Raw genomic sequence first — 18,843 nt, forward strand, 5'->3', positions numbered from 1 at the left:
TACCATTCTTCCCCAGTATACTTTGATCCCATAACAACAGTGGCAATTGATAAGGCAGCAAGAAAGATGCCTTGCACCACAGCAGCAAGAGGTGTAGAGGTAGAGTGACAGTTTCTCACACAGACACTTACCAATACAGAAATGGGACAGAGAACCTGGTTGTTGTACAACTTTGAGTAGCAACTCAGTTACATGACTGTGCAAACATGACAAACTTCTGACAACAAGAAATATTCAGTGGCTAACACAGCTTCATCTATGTTGTAAGACATACCCAAGTTGCCATTTATGGAAGTATGTGCCCCTATCACAGTGGAAACCTACTGTCTACCACGCTTAACTGTTGGACTTGATGATCTTAAAGGTCTTTTCCAACCTAAACAGTTCTATGATTCTAAGCTAACGGGCCCCAAATGAAAATAAAGAGGTTCTGTATCCAAAAAGCTGTCAGTGGGGATATTCATACCACAGCTGCAAAATAATCATCTCTGACTATGGGAGTGAGTCAATAAGGAAAGTAGAGAAAAACTTCACCAAGTCATTTTCTGATGCAGCTTGATGGTCACTCAAGTCCCCTACTGTAATGAAGGCTACAAACTCCTAAACCACTGCCTTATGGAACTTTCCTGCATCTGCACTACAGGTTTCTCAGCTTTCAGCCGTACAAGTTTTGATATATTCCTCACTGCCCAGAAAGTGTCACAGTGCCAGTTGCTGCTGAATGTTATAATAAAGACAGGCTTCCAAGAAGTGTCACAGCACCTTTTCTAAAGCCCATAGATCTTTGTCATCTACAAATCTATCTAGCAAACCACAGCACAGCGAGGCAACAAAACATCAAGAAACCCCTGGATGCAAGACCTAGTTTTAAAGATTAGTCTGGAAATACCAGTAAAAACAGAAAAAGCCATGCTAGTTTTCCCTGGGCTTGGAAAGAGCTAGCACTGTTAGGCAAGAGTTCTGCTTCTGAAAGGTCCAGCACATTGAGGAAATCAGCTGAGAACTACTTGATCCTTTCACCTAGCTCACGCTCTCTCTGCGCCAGTGGTTCCATACACCTGTTCCACCACAACAGCATGCAAAGAGGTCCACCACTCTATGGTTATGGTAAAGGAAAGAACGGAAAGCATTGAATTATCTAGAAATTCAAAACATGCAGGGAAGGGATTTCTAGAGGCTACTCATGGCTGCGCACCTCTACATTCTATAGCTCATGGCTTAAAGCACAAGCTTCCAGCTAGAAAATAAACAGCCTTCCAGCCCTCTGTTTTCACCCAGATACTGCTGTCAAAATCTGCTTTTGTTCAGAATTTTCAGCTTGGTAAAAATATTTACCATTACTATTTCCCTCTTCTAGCTAGATTTCTACATTTTTATAATCCAAGGCAGAGATACCAACACATATATTGAGCCCAAAGAATTACTCTCTATTTCTGTGAATTGACACATTTTTTATACTACTTAATGATGAAAAAGAAATTGTATTGACACAGTTTTGACACTTACATGCTAAAAAAAATATAAATCATTTTACTCCCTTATAGCCCCTAGAAGGGTCAAAAATGTTTAGCTACTTCACAATAACTATCATTCAAGATAGTTTTGGCTGCATGGATCCCATCATAAAAATGCATGCCCTGCATGCATGTGAACTCCAAAACCTGTATGTTCCACTGCTTGTTTGTCCTTATACACACTACTAGCAATTCAACAGGTGACTAGAACATGCAGACTGAAGCACAGTGGGTTGTGGGAGAGGATGTTTTTTAATAAATAAACCAAAAACCAAACAACTGCATCCCCTATATAGGCACTCCACAAAAAAATCCTTAGTTGACACACGTACATTATCAAAATACACACAGCAGACCACAGCAGCTATTATTGAGACTTTTCCTCAAATACATTGTTTCTTAACATCTACAAAGCCTTTTCGTTTATCAAACTTTTCCAACATGTAGTACTATAGTTTTGAATATTTAAGAACTGGAATTTATATTTAACACCACAGCCACAAGTTTAGTCTATGTGAAGATTCTTCCATTGATGTTGTATAGATGGACATTCTGCTCATCAGGGGAGCAGTATCATGTCCACACTGAGGAAAGCTGTTTAGAAGTTTTGTTTCATGCAAGATATTTAAATAACAGCCGAATCTGAGATAAGAATAGACTGTAAATGACCCTAGCATGCGCCATGGTATAGTTTCATTACAAAAGGATGGTGGGAAGGATCTTACATTCTGCTTGCAAATAGAATCATCAGATTTGGAAGGAAACAGGGCAGATAAGCAACCTAGGAGCAGGACACATGCTGAAGAATGAGTAACAGTCATTCATGATAAAGTTGAGGACAGTCCCAGTTAAAATGGCTCTTGAACAAATGGGGTAATTGGTATCACATTCTTGATTTGAGAACATTCAGTTCAGCGTGTCCAGGGGAATCTAGTACACAGAAGTTAAGTGACTTTTCCTCATTTTAAGGTATGAGCCACTTGCATAGCATTTCCTTCCAGACAGCATATTTCTACAGGGGTCTGAAGAGTAAATTATGGTATACCTCCCTAATTTTTAAGGGTCCTTCCTACCCCTAAAGACAGTTGTACTTCTAGAATGGCATTCAGCAACACTCTAGTGAATTATACAGACTGAACAAAGGTAGAACTGCGTTAGTTTACCCCAAAAGCTGATCTGGAAAACAACTATAGACATAGACACAAAATCATGAGTAATCAAGTTCATTTAAACCAATCCTCCACACAAGGAAATACAAATAATCTTTCTGTAGCTTTCATTAAGGATGGAGTATATTTGGTAAGGACTGTCGGTAGGATGGTAAGTCAAATGGAAGGAATATGAAGTCTGAACTTTAACTGCATGATGCACACACTTCCACATCAGATGTTATTACACAGGAGCAGGCCTCTTCAAAAAACAACAAAAGGACATCGAGATGTATTGGCTAGTTTCTTGGAACTGAACATATTCACAAGACAAAGAGGATTATGTCAAGTTTAAAAACTGAAGTTCACGCTCATGCTGCTCATCTTTCCCTTCAATAAAGTTTGTGCAGGAATAGCCAAAAAAATATGTATTATCAGAGCTCAGTAGTATTCCATGCAGAGTGCCTGAAGAATAGGTTAGCAGCAGATACATGCTTAATGCAAGCAAGACTACATCGTCAGCCTGTAGGATTTCTTGACCAATGCAGCCAGAATGCCTTCATCTGAATAGGCTTCCATACAAGGGTAAACCTTTTCCATACCTGGAAATATTTACATACTTCTAAAAGGCATTTATATATGCCTTGTCAGTCAGGTGTGGAAGCCTGACTTCTGCCACTGTAATCTCAGTGTTAATACTCCACAAAGAGTCTCTAATTTGTTTTCAGCTGTTGACCTAAACAAAATATTAACAAAACTATTTAAAAGACTTCTGCCTCCCCATTTTCACCACCAGCTCGTGGTACAGTGAAGTGATTCAGTTTCCTCCTGCCCCCTTCTCTACAAACAATTTGAAAAGTACCTACAAGCACCGAAGTGGCTCGCCAAGCCAAAAAGCTCAACTTTTGTACAAATCATATGCTTATTGTGAATTCTGTGGAATTTAGTGCTCCTTGAAGAATCTGTATTCTATATATGAAAATGTAGGTACAGAACATGTGTATACATGCACGTATACTTGGAAAACACAGAAATCTTTCCCACAAGCCACTGACATACTGATCAAGTACACCCAAGACGTGTGCCACATTTAATTTTCTTCAGAATAACTTCATTCATTGGGTTTACAGTTTAAAGGTGAAGGTTTAAGGTAATTCATTACAATAGAGCACAGCAAACTGGTACTAAACAGAGCTGGGATAAAATACAGAAACATCAATACAGTTTGTATAAGCTGTTATTAAAGACTTCAGAAAAATATTTATCCTGTTTTCATATACACTATTATAGTACCTTTAGAACATACCTTCCAGAAGTTTTTGTAAGCTGGATCTCATTACATGAATATTTTCAATGCCAACAAACTGGAACCTAATGTTAGAGTAGTTGTCCTCATTCTCATAGCCCTTCCCAGCAGCTCTGTTTGCCATTGCATTAAGCTTAAAAGAGCAAAATAAAAATACTGTAAACCGACATTTGAAGTAAAAATCTCAAATTAAGCAACAGAAGTCATGCAATTTCAATGAACTACACTGGGGAAAAAAACTACACAAGAGCACATACTGTAAACAGATTCTAATAATTTAATTCTTTGGCAAATCAACTTGAAAGCATGCAAGTGTAAGAAAGGCATGGTACGTAAAAGACAACAGGCAGCCTGCATTTAGAACTGACTTATCTGAATAATCCATTTAATGATTTCCTATTCTCTCCTTTGTATTCCCACCAATAAACCTTTATTTCCAAATATTTCTAAGCAAATACTCTTTCCTTTTTAGGTTAACTTTGTAGTGTAAGACCCAGACTTAACCATGCACGCACTTTCCAGACATCCTAAAAATGTCAGTTTTGAGGGTAAGAACCTAATAAATTGCTGCAGCTATAACAATTACAACTACACCCCCACCCCCCCAGTTGGCTCAGCTTTGGTCTGTCAAACTAACCTACTGTTGAATCCTCTCAAAATCAGTACAGAGCCTGCAGTGTAGGATTTTCACTTTACATTCTCATTTTCCAGCTCCTGTGTTCAGAGATTTGAGTGAAATTAAAACCAATTTAAATTCAGATGAGTTTAAAGAGTGAAAGTTAACCCACACATTCCACCATGGGTCAAAACTCCAACATAATTCAATTTAATTAGACAGTGACCAAGCATGGTGGTGAGGTCCTGGCACAGGCTGCCCAAAGAAGCTGTGGCTGCCCCATCCCTGGCAGTGCTCAAAGCCAGGCTGGTTGGGCTTTGAGCAGCCTGGTCTGGTGGGAGGTGTCCCTGCCCATGGCAGGGGGCGTGGGACTAGGTAATCTTGAAGGTCCTTTCCAACCTGAACCGTTCTAGGATTCTATGATGACCTCTGAATGCTACAACAGAATTTCTCCTGCTAATTCCTGGCTAAGACAGACAGCGATAGCAGTTTTCACAGAATACAATACTCCTTCCTATTCTGAAAGAAAGCCCAACACAGCTCACCATTTCACAAGTTTAATTTCAAACAGTTACAATGACTTGGATCCCACTCAAATATTCACTTAACTCTGTTTTAAGTATTTTTTTAAACACATCTCCCCAAAAGTTCACTAGCATATTCAGTGAATTCTAGCTCAGTCCTGAGAGGGTTTCAGCTTCTTTAAGAAAGCAAGTAATCAAATATCTGAATACAAAGGCCTAACCTTACCTCTGAAGAACACTTTTGCCCATGACAGAACAATATTTAACATTTTTTTTCCCCTTCAAGATTACACCGTAGGCCTGTATTCTAACATTCAGGCAGAGAGGCTAGTCTGTAGAACCTGAAATACATACCTTTGGCCTGGTGTCCATGACATACATGTAGCGATTTAAAGGATTTGCTTTACTGATGGCTTGCAACATGTGTTCATCTTCCAGGCACCTGGCACTGAAACCTGAGAGAGGTTGACTGCACCTGCAAATTGCAGCCTACCACAGAAAACAAAGAACAAATTAGCATCTGTTTAATCCCGGTATCTGAAATGCTTTGCAGAATTCTAAAAAGACACTGAAACAAATTGTTTCCTTTGGCAGATGACAGCACTTAAAAACGTTTAGGTGTTCCAACTTTTTAAGTACATCACTTGCAGACCTTCAAACACAGTACCTACAACTTAAATCTAAAGGTTTATCAAAATCTGATCAGGTTCATCTATATGGGCAAGGTACCAGTTTATATAATAAACTTTCCCCAAGTATAGAAATTCCAAAAAACCCCACAGGCTGGAAAAAAATATGCCTCAGGAAAGCAAGTTGCTCTCTTGGTATGACATAAATCACAATTGGTTTTGCTACTGCAAGTACAATATGCTATCATCTAATATAATTTTCATCATGTCATTTTCAGTAACATATCACGTTTCAGAAGGTAATCAGGTGCATCTTCCAAACAGTAATTATCTCCAAATGGATCTAGTAGCTTAACACTCATCCTTCATAAATTCTTTAATTCAGCAAAGTGACAATCCTTCTCTCCCTTCAAAGATACCCACTAGCCAAGGCAGGCAGATGCTGCTTCACACCACCCTACCAAACCTTGCAAAGCTTATTTCTCATCTTCTAGTTCTTTTTACCTTGCAAATTCCTCCTTAAGGAGCCAGTTCTATTCTTTTGGTGACTTTTTTTTTTGGTTTTTAACCCCCATTTTGACCTAACATTTTATTCTTGATCTATCAAGGAAGACAGATGACTCGATGGAAAGTTATCTTAAGATAACTGAAGGTCAGCTACTGAAAACTTTAAGAGATTCAACTGATTACTTAAGCTAAGCCAGTTTAAAACAAATCCTTAATTCAGCATCCTGTTAGACACCACTACTGTCAGCTGTATTTAAGGTTATCATGAGTTATACCATTATCGTACAAGTCACTATCTCCTTACCTACCCTGAACTACAGCCAATTGCAGAGAAATTATCTTAACGCAAGTGTGCTGAAAAGACACACTATACCTCTTTATTTTTATGATAATATGACAACACTGGAAATCTTCCTTTGCTTCTGAACTTGGAGCTACCAACAATTATGGGCTTGCTTGCAGTTCTGGGAACATAAAGTTCTCTAGGATAGGTTTCACAAATCTGAAAGACAGATGCATAACATTATTTTTGTGTACAAGGCACAAAGCCTATACGAGTTTTATCGCATCCAATTTGAGATATGTTAGGTGAAAGAAGAGAGAAGACAAACACCAACATGTTTCTCTATATTCACATAAGTATCTCAGGAGACAGGCCATGGATAACGTAGTACAAATTAATAACCAAGTTATAGGAGCAAGCACTGCCATACCAGCATTCACCTCAAGGTTGCAACTCTTGCGCAAAAACGCCAAGAAAAATTTCAATATTTTATTTAAAACACATTTCCCTCATTTTTTGTATTTGCAGGCTACAAAAGGTGAAATCTTATCTGGGAATCAGTTGCACCACCACCGTCTCCCACAGCCGACACTGCAAATGCTAAAGTAGAAACCTTCTCAGTTAAGAGAGCTAAGAAAGCTGCAGAGCACCAGAATTGCTGGTGTTGGGTTTCAAACAAGTAAGAATACTCTAGAAACAATCTCAAAGAACACATGCATCCATGCACACATACTTTTTCAATGAGGCATTGGAAAAAGCCTCAGTTAGAAAGCCATGAGATTGCATACTGGTTAAGGAGTTAACTCTCCACCTGCAAGTTCTTGCTTATGCTGCAAGCCAAGTGATTTCATAGTATTAGGCTGTTTTCTGTAGGACTAGAGTCAGAGGATAAAGCAGAAACAGATGCAGAGCAAAACATGTTTTCATTACAACACTTACCTTATAATCACGATTTGCATCAGACAATTGCCAGTTAGCATTTGGCACTCCCATTCTCTTGTATTCTTCTGCTAGATCAATAAGCTGCCAACCTTTGACTTGCTCAGCTTCATTTTGTTTTGGATTATAGGAGAAAGCGTACAGTTCTTCATATTTTGCTAAAAGTAAAGAATATGACTATGTAATAAGTTGTCCCAAGAAAGGTCTGAATGGAGAAAGGTAGTCGACAAGTCCTGAAATTGCTCAAATTACAGAGAAAGTTTCAGGCTTTAAGATTGCCAGAAGAAAGCCTAAATAGGTACCTGACAATTGAAATATTTATCCTGCAACTATCATACAGTTAAGTGTCTGTAATTGTGTCAGTTATTTGAAGGTAGGTTATGACAGCTTTCTTGAGCGTGCTTGACCTATTTCAGCAGGGACACTTCTAAAGTCATGAGGGAATACAGAGGTCACAAAAAGACTGATAAAACTAAACAGGGCAAGAGCCAGAATTATTAGGCAACTTCACAAGAGCTAAAAACTCACCATTTCTGGAGTCAAGAAGTTTACATCTACCGACTTTTAAAAAGCACTAAATTTTAAAACATCTTTTAAAGCAAAAAAGATGTCAAACTATTTTGTTTTTCCTAATACACTCTTCACTTATCACAGATGACAACATTTTATGTTGTTCTAAACACAAAGCAGAAAATGCAAAAGAAATACTAGGTGACAGAAGTCTTCTGAAGTTGAACTGGTAGTGCTATTTCAGCGTCAAAACTTCTGCTTTATTTTTGAAACTGCACAAAACCAGTAACAAATTAATATTTGCTTAGTAGCATTTTATCTAGGGAACATACCAATTGAAAGACTATACACAATTATACTCACAATTTCAGAGATAACACTAGAAATGCAAAAAAGAAAAAACCCTAAAAGTCTCATATTCTGTTGGTGACCTACAAGAGCCAGACAGCACATCATCTGAATTTGTAGGCAAATTAATACTTAATCATTAAAATTTTTTACACACCAAATCCATTTAAGAGAATTGTCATATGTGTGTTATGTAAAAAAGCCATGGATTTTTTGTTTTCCACTCCCATCAACTCGTTATCCAGGCATATACTGCAATGTCTTTTATATTACCTGTTCTTGACAGCTGAAGCAAAGAGTTGTAGATGTCATGACAATCCCTTTCTCTGGGAACGACAAAATGAACTATCCTGAAGTTCTTGCACTGGATGACAAGCGGGCAGCCTGAAGTAGTCAAGGGAAGTTTTTCTACTGCAGCGATGTGATGATGTAGAATCTATGGCACAGAAAAACCTCACAGTGTAAGCACACTGCTGAGAAACAAGAACACCATACTATTTATAAGAACAGGTAAGACATTAATCAACGTTGAACAGGGATTTTGAGTAATTTTGTAAATAATTTAGTTATAAAAAGAAATAAATTTACAAGAGATCCAAGACTGGCATTTTGGTCAGGATACTTTGATTAGTCAATATTTAATTATTCTCTTCCCTCATATTTTGAGGTGTTTGTGAGGAACAGTAAATAGCCTTCTAGATGAAAAAGTGAGAAGTAGAACTCCACTGTGGTTGTTCAGTACTCTTCTATAACTTTGCTAACTGACAAGCTTACATCTAATGAAGGTCCAAACAGGGTATCTTTTTAAGAATCTACAGGAACACACTTCAAAATTTTCAGACAAAATAAAGCATGTCAGGCAAAGCAACTTAAAGAATAAGAAGAGATACAGAAGATGCTGAAGACTTTACAATTCCAGTATTTAACATCTACAGAACAAACAAAATATTAGGAAAACCACTTCCTGTATTACCCATAGGGTTATATAGACATGACAGTCTCTGCTACATGCCTTTCAGCCACTTTAACAGAAGACTGTCAAAACAATGAATATATAAAAGTCCTCCATATATTTATCTGTGCAGCAAATCTGCACAAGATTCAGGAAGATACATGGGAAAGTAACAGCTGTTCAGCCATGGGAAGAAAGCCACAGAAACATTACCTCAACCGAACAAGATGTTCTCGATAGAATTTCAATTACCTTACTGAAGCAATCATCTCCTCTTCAATATTGATCAGAATTGGACATGCATTTGAAAACTACACTGCCAAAAATGCATTTACAAAGAGAATATATCTTGGGGACATCATCATAATTATATTTGGTACTTGCATTATCATCACAGAAATGCAATACTTAGAATATAGGTTCAACTTCGCCCAAATTAAGCCTTTTAAGGTAGTGCACAGGGAGACAAGTAGTGCTTCTGAATCATGTTCTCCCCAATAATCCATTTTGTTCAAAAGGATAACAGCTTGGTTTGTACAAAATTGTATATTGTTTCCACGAACAAACCATGGAAAATTAACTTTTCTTGGAAGTACTGTGAGGCAACTAGTCAGATAACCAGAATTAAGGGTCATCTAGAAAAACACACCTATAGAAAAAAAATTAACCATACCTAGGGAAATGAGATTTCATCCTGGAGACACTAACTTTGTCAGGTAGCCAGGCTGCAGTGGAAGCCAGAACTTGATGTCCACATGTGTGCCACCATGTGGCAAAGAACAGAAAAACTAATGGTAATTACTGTACTAGCCAACTTTGATTGTACAACTGGTCTCCAAGAAACTGCAGTTCCTTTTATTGTGGAGATGAACACTTGGGAAGAAACAGCTGCTTACCACTCAAAAAAAAAAAAAAAATAGGGCATGGGATCATCAGTATTTCACCAAAGCCTAGATCTTCAGATTTTGCTGTCTCATTTAACCTAAGCAGGATCTAAATACAAGGTAAGTTAATGCTGAAATTTTAAACCTGATGCTTAAAACTATCCAGCAGTCTCCCACTCCTGCCTCTGAATGGTGGTGCAAGTCAGTTATTTAAAGAAAACCACCACGCATTCACTCCCGAGCACAAATGAAAGCTACAGAAAAAATTACAGCAGCTTGAACATTTTCAACATTACCTGATGTCAAAAATGCAGCAGTGTCATGCAAAAATACAATCTGCAAATCATTAAGTTATTATGACGCCATGAACAAGGAGAGTGTGGGGAATAACTTATAACTTAGGTTGAATTCATTTACAAAAGTGTTCATCTTAGATCAGGAAGAAAAAAAATGCATGAGAACCTGTGTTTCTGAGCCATAAGCATTCATTATCCTTACCCACGTCTCTCTCTGGCTTGAATCTATGAATAACAGATGAGTTGCTGTAAGGTATAGAGTTCCCGTCAGTGACTTATTGCTCGTGCTGAACCTATCCAGTAATTTCACTTGCTCTACCTGTAAGAGAAAAGGGGAGTGGGAACAAAATCTAATTTTTGCAGGAAACAAACCCTAATTTTGCAAAAGCACTGTCAGTCTGTGCAGTAATTCCGAAAATGGTAGAAAGCATAACACAGCACACATAAGGCTATTCAGGCCAAACTATTATGAACACAATAACGGTCACATAATCTTTGAGAAAACTAGCTAGTTAAAATACCCTGTTTCAATACAGAAGTGCATAATGAAGGCACAGTGCTAAGCTCAACAGAGTACTTACTCCACATATATAATCACTATGGTTACTTACTAGTAAAAGAGACCAGGACATCAAGTTTTTAAAGAAATAATTAAAAACAATTATTAAGCTTTTAGACTGCTTCCCCAAAATAGAGCAAACACTAACAATTTCCTGGTATTGAGATGCCAGCACCAAATTAACAGCTGATCTCAGTAACATGCTTTTTTGGCTGTCTGCAGACTCAAAGCCACAAAGATTAAGTCCTCCTGACTTCAATTTTAGGTATCTACTGACTTTCATATCATCCTCAGCTTTAAAAATCTAGATCATCATTACCTTGCCTCACAGTCAAAATAAATACTAATGACATGCAAGTATTACACTAATAATTATAACAATTTCCTAGAAATTCAAGGACTGTGCAGGCGTTTGAAGCAGGTATTTCAAGCCCGAGTCTTGCAAGGGTAAACCTCTCCTCCTGGTATTCCATCAACATTGTTATCTCAATCCTATGGAAAACATTTCAAAAGAAAGCAATTTCTAGATAGCCTGCGTCTTATCTGCTGATTATAACTTCACAGGCTCCAGTTTGCTTCACTTGAAGCAAATGTTACATGATTTTTTGCGTGTCATACAGAAAAGGAGCATGGAGAATGGCTTACCTCCATGCATTCCTCTTTCTCAGCAGCACTACCTAATCAATGCCAAGTTAAAGGTCTTATTCTTGAGGCTTGCTGCTACTGCTGTTTAACGTATTGCAGAACTCCAAAAACTTGCACACCAGCAAGACCAGCGCTCAGATGAGGCGACTCGGAGAGCACATATCTACTGTGCTGATGTTAAGCATTTTAATCCATATTTACAAACTTTTTTTTTTTAATCTACTAAAAGCACATATAAAACACTGACAATTTGTCTTTTCAATTCAGCTATTTCTTATAAATTTCTTATAATCTAGCAAGGCCTAATTTTGTTTTTGAAAGTTAGAAAAGCAAATTAATGCATACAAAGAAAAACAGAAGAAATCCAAATACCTACTAAAAGCCCATGCTACTATAATAATCTAGATTTTAGTTTAGAAAGAAAAAAAAAAAAAAAGAAGCTACACACATCAGTACCTCAAAATATGTTATGCTGTAACCAGCAAAGTATCAGTGCTCAGATACAGAGTCACATAAATCAATATAGCACAGCCAAAACCCAGAATTCATTTTGGGCACTTCTGTAGCGGTAACTCCTCAGGTACCTGGCACTGCATCTCTCCAGCAAATTGTGAAGTGCACAGAAACTGCTCCAGTTGTGTTACAGTAAAACAACCCACAAAATCCTGACATGCAAAGTTCCTTTCTCCTCCACATAACAAAGCAGCTATTCTCAAAGCTGTATTTCTATGTTAGATGAGGACAGGCGTTAGTGCTCCAACTTCCTCTTCGGTGGTGAAGTGTTCCAGAATTCTGAAAGCTAAGTTCTAGATACCTTCCTTAAAGACAACTGAAATGTAATTTAGATTGGCCTTCCACAGATGACAATGTTCATTTAAACTTGACCCAAACCAGCTTTAACAGGTATTCAGGTAGATAGACTTTTTTTTTCTTTTTCTCCTTTTTAATCATGAAGTTTAGCAAATCCTTAGTTATGGAAAAAAGTCAATCATTTTTAAGAGAATGGGTTCACAAGATTAAGAGATTTAAGACTGCTATTAAGTTTTTATCACATCTGTAAACAAAGGCCATTTAGGTAGTCAGAAGTGATAATTCTGACAGTAGCTACCACTAACAAATCAGTGAGTTTTTAAACCCGCAGAAATCTGAACAGCTACCTCAGTAATATAGAGTACAAAGTATCACCAAACAGTTTATTGGGATTAGGAGTTACAGATTATAGGCAATAAACCCCAAAGAAACATTTCAATATAGGAGACAAGTTAGAACAGAAAGGAAGGCTGAAACTATACTTCTGAAGTCTTGCGTTAAAAAAGATGAGTGATTAAATTAGAACAATTAATCTAAAACAAAAACAGTTACAGTGTATGATTCCAAGATGCCTTTATTACGATTTTGTATGACATTTCCTGAAATTAAATGGCATTTTCCCTTCCCTATGTAAGTCTCAGGCTTGCAAACATAAATTAGGATTTAGCAGTCAAGCTAAGCAAAACTTTCCATCTCCAGTAGAAAACCCATCTGTATTTTCACTGAAAGAAAGATTTGACTAAAGAAATTCCAGTCTTTTTACTATGTTTTCCTTTAAAACATTTTTAAGGACACTATAGTTTTACAGCTTAATTGGGAAATTTTACCACCACATATTGTGAACTTGTTTTTATCGTTTGTTACTATTTCAGTACGAAATTTTCAGACAGCAGTGATTTTTAAGTTGACCTCGCTTCTTTATTCAACATAAGCCTCTTGGACAGTTTAATGCCACGAAAAGCTAAACTTAATTTCAGGTAGCTCTGCTGACAGTTCTAAGACAATTTTAACTTCAACATTTCCAGCAAACTGAAATTTGAGGACTAAAACCTATTTCACCATCTTCTCCTAGGGATGACAACTTCCTTGCACAGCAGCTAATTTGTGCAAGACCACACTTACTTCAAGCTTATTTAACTATTACTTTAATAAAACAAGTTGAAAAAAGCCATGAGGTGCTGTCAGATTGGAAAAAGTAGGTATGTCTCAGCACAGCTGGAATGAGTTCCAACTTGAACCTGCACAGAACTTAAGGCCCACAGTGCAGGCTATGCTTTAGTTTTCTTGCTTCCTGTAAGTGTAATAATTATTACCAACTAGCACGTATGTATTTCAATCCACCTGGATATTCAATAAACCAACAGCTTACAAAAAGCTAAGCAAGCCTCATAATTATAACCAAAAACTTCATCTATTTCTAGCCATGAAATTCTACAATAAGTTGGTTTATATTAATTATAAAAAAATTGCTTCATGTAGTAAGTCTTGTATCTTATAAGTTGTGTTCAGAGCTTGTTTGTCTCTTCATTTATATAGCTACATGAAGTATTTTCCCCAGCAGGGGCCCAACAACATGGAGAAACACGATCACTTGCAGATCCTTTCTAGCCTCAATTTCAGGTTTGAAACTTAAACAGCTACTCGGGTCATCAAGACACTTTGGTTTTTGTCTACTTTTTGTTCTGAAATTAGCTATGGACTGTAGCAATACAATATTCAGTTCCCAAACAAGGAGTTTCAGGTTTAAAAGTAAATAGGCTGATAAAGAAACCTTATCTCCAGTCTGTCAGCCTGGTGCAAGATTATTCCATCCAGTAAACTGAAGTGCCATTTATAGTAGCTTCATCAGAGCCCTTCCTCTTATTTCATACATACACATGCAAATATATCTGAAAAATAAAATTAGCTATACACATTTTATATAAAACGTATATGAGCTATTACTCCAAAAAATTAAAAGCCTGTCCCTTCACATAATTATTGGTTATAAACCTACTATTTGGAGCTGAAATAAAACCACTCCTTTTATCCACACGTATCTAAGTCTAGTTTAAAGCCAAGACTATCAGATTAAGGAACTAATCACTTGACAAGTTCCAGGACCCAACAGAGAGGGGTTGTCTTTTCAGCAGCTGTTGCAGCCAGGGCTGATGAGCAAGATGAGAAAAATACTACTAGAAATGTAATTCTAGAAGAGCTGCAACTTAAAAACTTACTTCAAGCTTATTTACAAGAAAGAAGACTTTTTTTTACATTTTCATTATAGAGGAAGGACAAACTAAAAATAGAAGCAAATCAGAACATTCTAAAGTGTCAACTGCAGCTTAGCTTATTTTTTTGAATAGGCTAACACATGGCACGCATACTGACAGCCTGCATTCCTAACAACACACACCAGCCTTTGGGGGGGGAGGGGGGTGGGGAAGCAGCATTGTTTTCACAGCTGATTTGCCTGTAAAGCTGGAAAGAACTGCAGGGAACTGCATCCAGAGCACAAAACCCAACTGCAATCCCCTCCCAGCTGGCTGCTTCTATTCCCCACCCCGCATTACGACCATTGTCACACCAGAAGACTTTTTAGCGCCTACCCCTTATTAAGGAGGCGGTTCACCCCAGCAGGGCGCCACGGGCGTAGCCGGCACCCAGCTCCCCACGGCCGTTTTTACCCCGGGCTCGGAGAGGGCCCGACCCAGAGGCCTCCGGGAGCGGCCGGGCCCGGGGGGCCTGAGACTGGCACCCCCGCCGCCGGCGGCCCCCTCGGGCCCAGGGACACCCCGAGAGGCACGGGCAGGCCCGCAGCCCCCGCGGGAAGGCACCAGCCACAAAATGGCAGGAGAACAACAACGCCCCGGCCCACAGCTGACAGCGGCGGGGCGGGGAGCAGCCGGGCCCAACAGGCCCTCCCCGCCCCGCCGTTACCGGCGCGGCACTAGCAACGCCACCGCTCCCCTGTCGCCTGTCTCCCACCGCCCCTCCCGAAGCACCGCCCCAGCCGGTGCGGTGAGGCCGAGGCGGGGGTACCTTGGTGGTGCGGATGTGCTCCATAGCAGTGCCCGCTCAGCCGCAGCCGGGCCGGGGCGGCCGTCACCTAGAAACGCTTCCGGGGCGGGACCGCTGCTGGGGCGGGACGAAGCCGGAGCCAGCTCCTTGCGGCGCCCCCCCGCGGTGGGCACTGCGTCTCCGCCGCGCTACGAGCGGGGCGCATGCGCACGCAGGGACGGGCGCAGTGAGGCGGCGGCGGGGACCGGCGGGCGCGGGCGGTGACGGGCCGGGCTGGGCTGGGCTGGGCTGCGGCGGCGGGGACCGGCGGGCGGGGGCGGGAAGCTGGGCCGCGCTGTGTGCCGCAGTGCCTGGGGATTCTCTGTGAGACCCAGGGGGAGGAAGGGGCAGTGGGTACTGTGCAGGGGGCCACGGAGCTCAGCGCTGGCCGTGAAGCCCCTCCTGGTGGCCAGCCCTGAGGAGAGAGCGGTCCTGGGCCCCGCGGCGGGGTGGCAGTAAGTGTGTGGAAAACAAGGGCCGTTCCCTGGTTGCCCAGGCCTATGTTCATGACACGGAGGAGTTTCAGTCTTTCAGAGTCTTAGGAATGGGGAAATTCCTGGAAGATGGTCCTTTTTGTTGTGGTATCACAGAGGGGCTGAGGTGGGAAGGAACCTCCGGAGGTATCAAGTCCAACTGGCCCGCTTAAGCTGGGCCACTGAGAGCCAGGTGGCTTTTAAATATCATCAGGGATAGAGGCCAACACCTCTCTGAGCAGCCTGTGCCAGTGCTCTGTCACTCTCACAGTAGAAAAGTGTTTCCTGATGTTCAGATGGAGCCTCCTGTGTTTCAGTTTGTGCCCATTGCCTCTGGTCCTGTCACTGGGCACCACTGGGAAGATTGATTGCATCCTCTTTGCACTCTCAATTATTTATATATGTGGATAAGATCCCCCAGAGCTGCCTCTTCTTCAGGCTGAACAGCCCCAGCTCTCAGCCCTTCCTCATAGGAGAGGTGCTCCAGTCAAGTAGTCAATGGTGTAGCCTCACCAGTGCTGCGTAGAGGGGATCACCTCCCTCAGCCTGCTGGCGATCCTTTGCCTAATGCAGCCCAGCATGCCATTCTTTGCAGCAGGGGCCCACTGCTGGCTCATGTTCAACTTGGGATCCACCGGGACACCCAAGTAGTTTTCTGCAAAGATGCTTCCTTGCTGTGTGGCCTCCAACAGATATTAGTGCCTGGGGTTGTTCCTCCCCAGGTGCAGGACATTGTACTTCTCCTTGTTGAACTTCATGAGGTTCCTGTCAGCCCATTACTTCAGCCTGTGAAGGTCCCTCTGGATGGCAGCAGGACCCCCTCGGATATCAGCCACTCCTCCCAGTTTGGTGTCATCAGTAAACGTGCTGAGGGTATGCTCTGACCTGTCATCCAGATCATTAATGAAGATGTTGAAGAGGACTGGACCCTGTATTAACCCCTGGATTGTAGTGGCCTCCAACTAGACTTTGTGCCACTGATACTTCCCTGTGGACCCAATTGTTCAGACAGGTTTCAATCCACCTCGCTGCTCATCCAGCTCATACATCAACAGCTTCTCTGTGGGGATCTTGTGGAAGACAGTGTGAAAGTCGTTACTGAAGTAAGAACTGGTAAAAGCGTGTTGGGATGGGGTGTTAGAATTTTAGGATGTACAAGAACAAATAACAATCTGCACAGTGCAGTGACTCATCCATGCTGTAGCTGTGTGGGTGTTGGTGCACAAAAATCTTGCGCGTGCTGCACAGTAGTTAAGAGACATGATAAAACTTAGCTTAAAGGTTGCAGAATGGGCTATATAAGTCTTGCTGGTTTGATAGTTATTATCTACATTAGAAATGGTTCAGTAGGATGATTTTTATACAAAATTAAGCTCTTTTACTAACAGACTTTGTGATCTTGAACTTAAAAGTTTTTGAGTGGTGACATTCATAGACTGTCACAAGTTATTAAAATCATATTACAAAGGCATCACTCTCCCTGACAAGTCCCCTTCTCCTGTTATGCCAATATATCTTGTCACTTTATGGCCTGTCTGATCAGAAGAATTTGTTGACAAATGACTCTGTAGAAATCATTCCATACATGCCACTTAATATTTCACAGTTTTGGGGCTTTCATTTTTTTCAGATGTTCAAAGATAGGCACATGCATGCAATATATAAGTAAACATGGACTAAACATCACAAATTACATTCAACTATGTGCCTGAAGCTCTGCTGTGTGTAGAGGGCAGCAATTCAGTCACACATAAATAATCTCAAAGATTTTTCCAGTAAATACTAGCTGTCGGCCACCCACAGTCATCAGCAGTCACAGCACTGAACATAGAGGTTTTTGCATTGCCTGGGATGCTTTGAGAAGCGCCAGAGGTAATAATATAAACCCTTTTATAGCACTATGACTCATCTAGACTATCAAGTAAATTTAAAAGAAAAGCCTAGTAATGGCTTTTCCTGAGCAAACGTGGTGTGTAGGATACTGAGGAACTCCCCTGCATTTCAGCAGTGGCTTCCTACAGTTCCCCGGTTTTGTGCGAGATGCGTCATGATCCAGCAACTGGACAGGGCAGGGATGGAACCATTTATGCAGCTTCACGCAGTGCCCCATTGCATTTGTGAGTGAAGCAGAGCTGGGCAGGGGAAACGTGAGCAGTAACGTGTGCAGTAAACGAGGGCTGCAATTAGTAATTGAGTTCGTGCTGTTCAGGTGCTGTAGTTTGTACAGGTGTTGAAAAACAAGGTGGGTCCTTGGGGAGGCAGATAAGGACTGTGTGCTGTTGTGCTGGCCACGACCCTGGGTTCAACTGGAAATTAAGTGGCTTTCGGGGTTTTCATGAAACTGGAGTTGGATTTTGAGCAGGTTTCCTGCTTCCTGGCTGGTTACCTGGAGGCAGCCGTGGAGGCATCACGGCCCGTCCCAGCCGCCTGGCAGGGCAGCCGCAGCACGGCGGCGACGCGGGTGGCGGGACCAGCTGGGCGGGCACCGCAAAACCCTCAGGAAGGCGGCCGGGTCAGCACCCGGCTCGATGACGGGCTTCGGCAGGAGGCTCTCCGTTATGTCCGCCTCTTGTGCGGGTCGTGCCCAGGCCCAGCCCGGCTGCCGGCAGGTGTGGCGCCCGGCGGGGGCGGTAGCCCAGGAGCCGTCGGCTGTCGCGGAGCCGCGGCCCCCCCCGGTTTTCGGCCGCGGATGCTTCCATCTTCCAAACCGAGTGTCTGCGGTGCCCGGGGTGCTGCAGAGCGGGCAGGCCTCGCCTGAATGGGCCGTTGCCGTCCCGCACGTTACTGCCGCTTTAAGGGCCGGCGGGCGGGGCGGCTGCGGCGCCGTCCCGTGGTGCATTGCGGCGCGCGCGCGGAGGGAG

General features: G+C 41.4%; 1 protein-coding gene across 2 annotated transcripts in view; it reads right to left on the minus strand.

Annotated features, from left to right (window-relative positions):
• Positions 1 to 15,580, minus strand: part of MTMR6 (myotubularin related protein 6) — a 28,486-nt gene extending 12,906 nt beyond the window's left edge. Inside the window, exons 1-7 of one of the 2 annotated variants that reach the window (XM_056328878.1) lie at positions 15,492 to 15,580; positions 10,659 to 10,775; positions 8,598 to 8,760; positions 7,467 to 7,624; positions 6,618 to 6,746; positions 5,463 to 5,597; positions 3,969 to 4,101 (exon numbers count right to left, since the gene is read on the minus strand). In XM_056328878.1, coding sequence (XP_056184853.1) covers positions 3,969 to 4,101; positions 5,463 to 5,597; positions 6,618 to 6,746; positions 7,467 to 7,624; positions 8,598 to 8,760; positions 10,659 to 10,775; positions 15,492 to 15,515 — 859 coding nt within the window. In that variant the 5' untranslated portion in view covers positions 15,516 to 15,580. Of the gene's footprint in view, positions 1 to 3,968; positions 4,102 to 5,462; positions 5,598 to 6,617; positions 6,747 to 7,466; positions 7,625 to 8,597; positions 8,761 to 9,949; positions 10,154 to 10,658; positions 10,776 to 15,491 lie in introns of those variants that run through there. The other variant, XM_056328879.1, reaches the window with a different exon arrangement.
• Positions 15,581 to 18,843: the final 3,263 nt, after the last annotated feature.

The sequence above is a fragment of the Falco biarmicus genome, chromosome 2 (genome assembly GCF_023638135.1).
Source record: "Falco biarmicus isolate bFalBia1 chromosome 2, bFalBia1.pri, whole genome shotgun sequence".
Classification (NCBI taxonomy): Eukaryota; Metazoa; Chordata; class Aves; order Falconiformes; family Falconidae; genus Falco; species Falco biarmicus.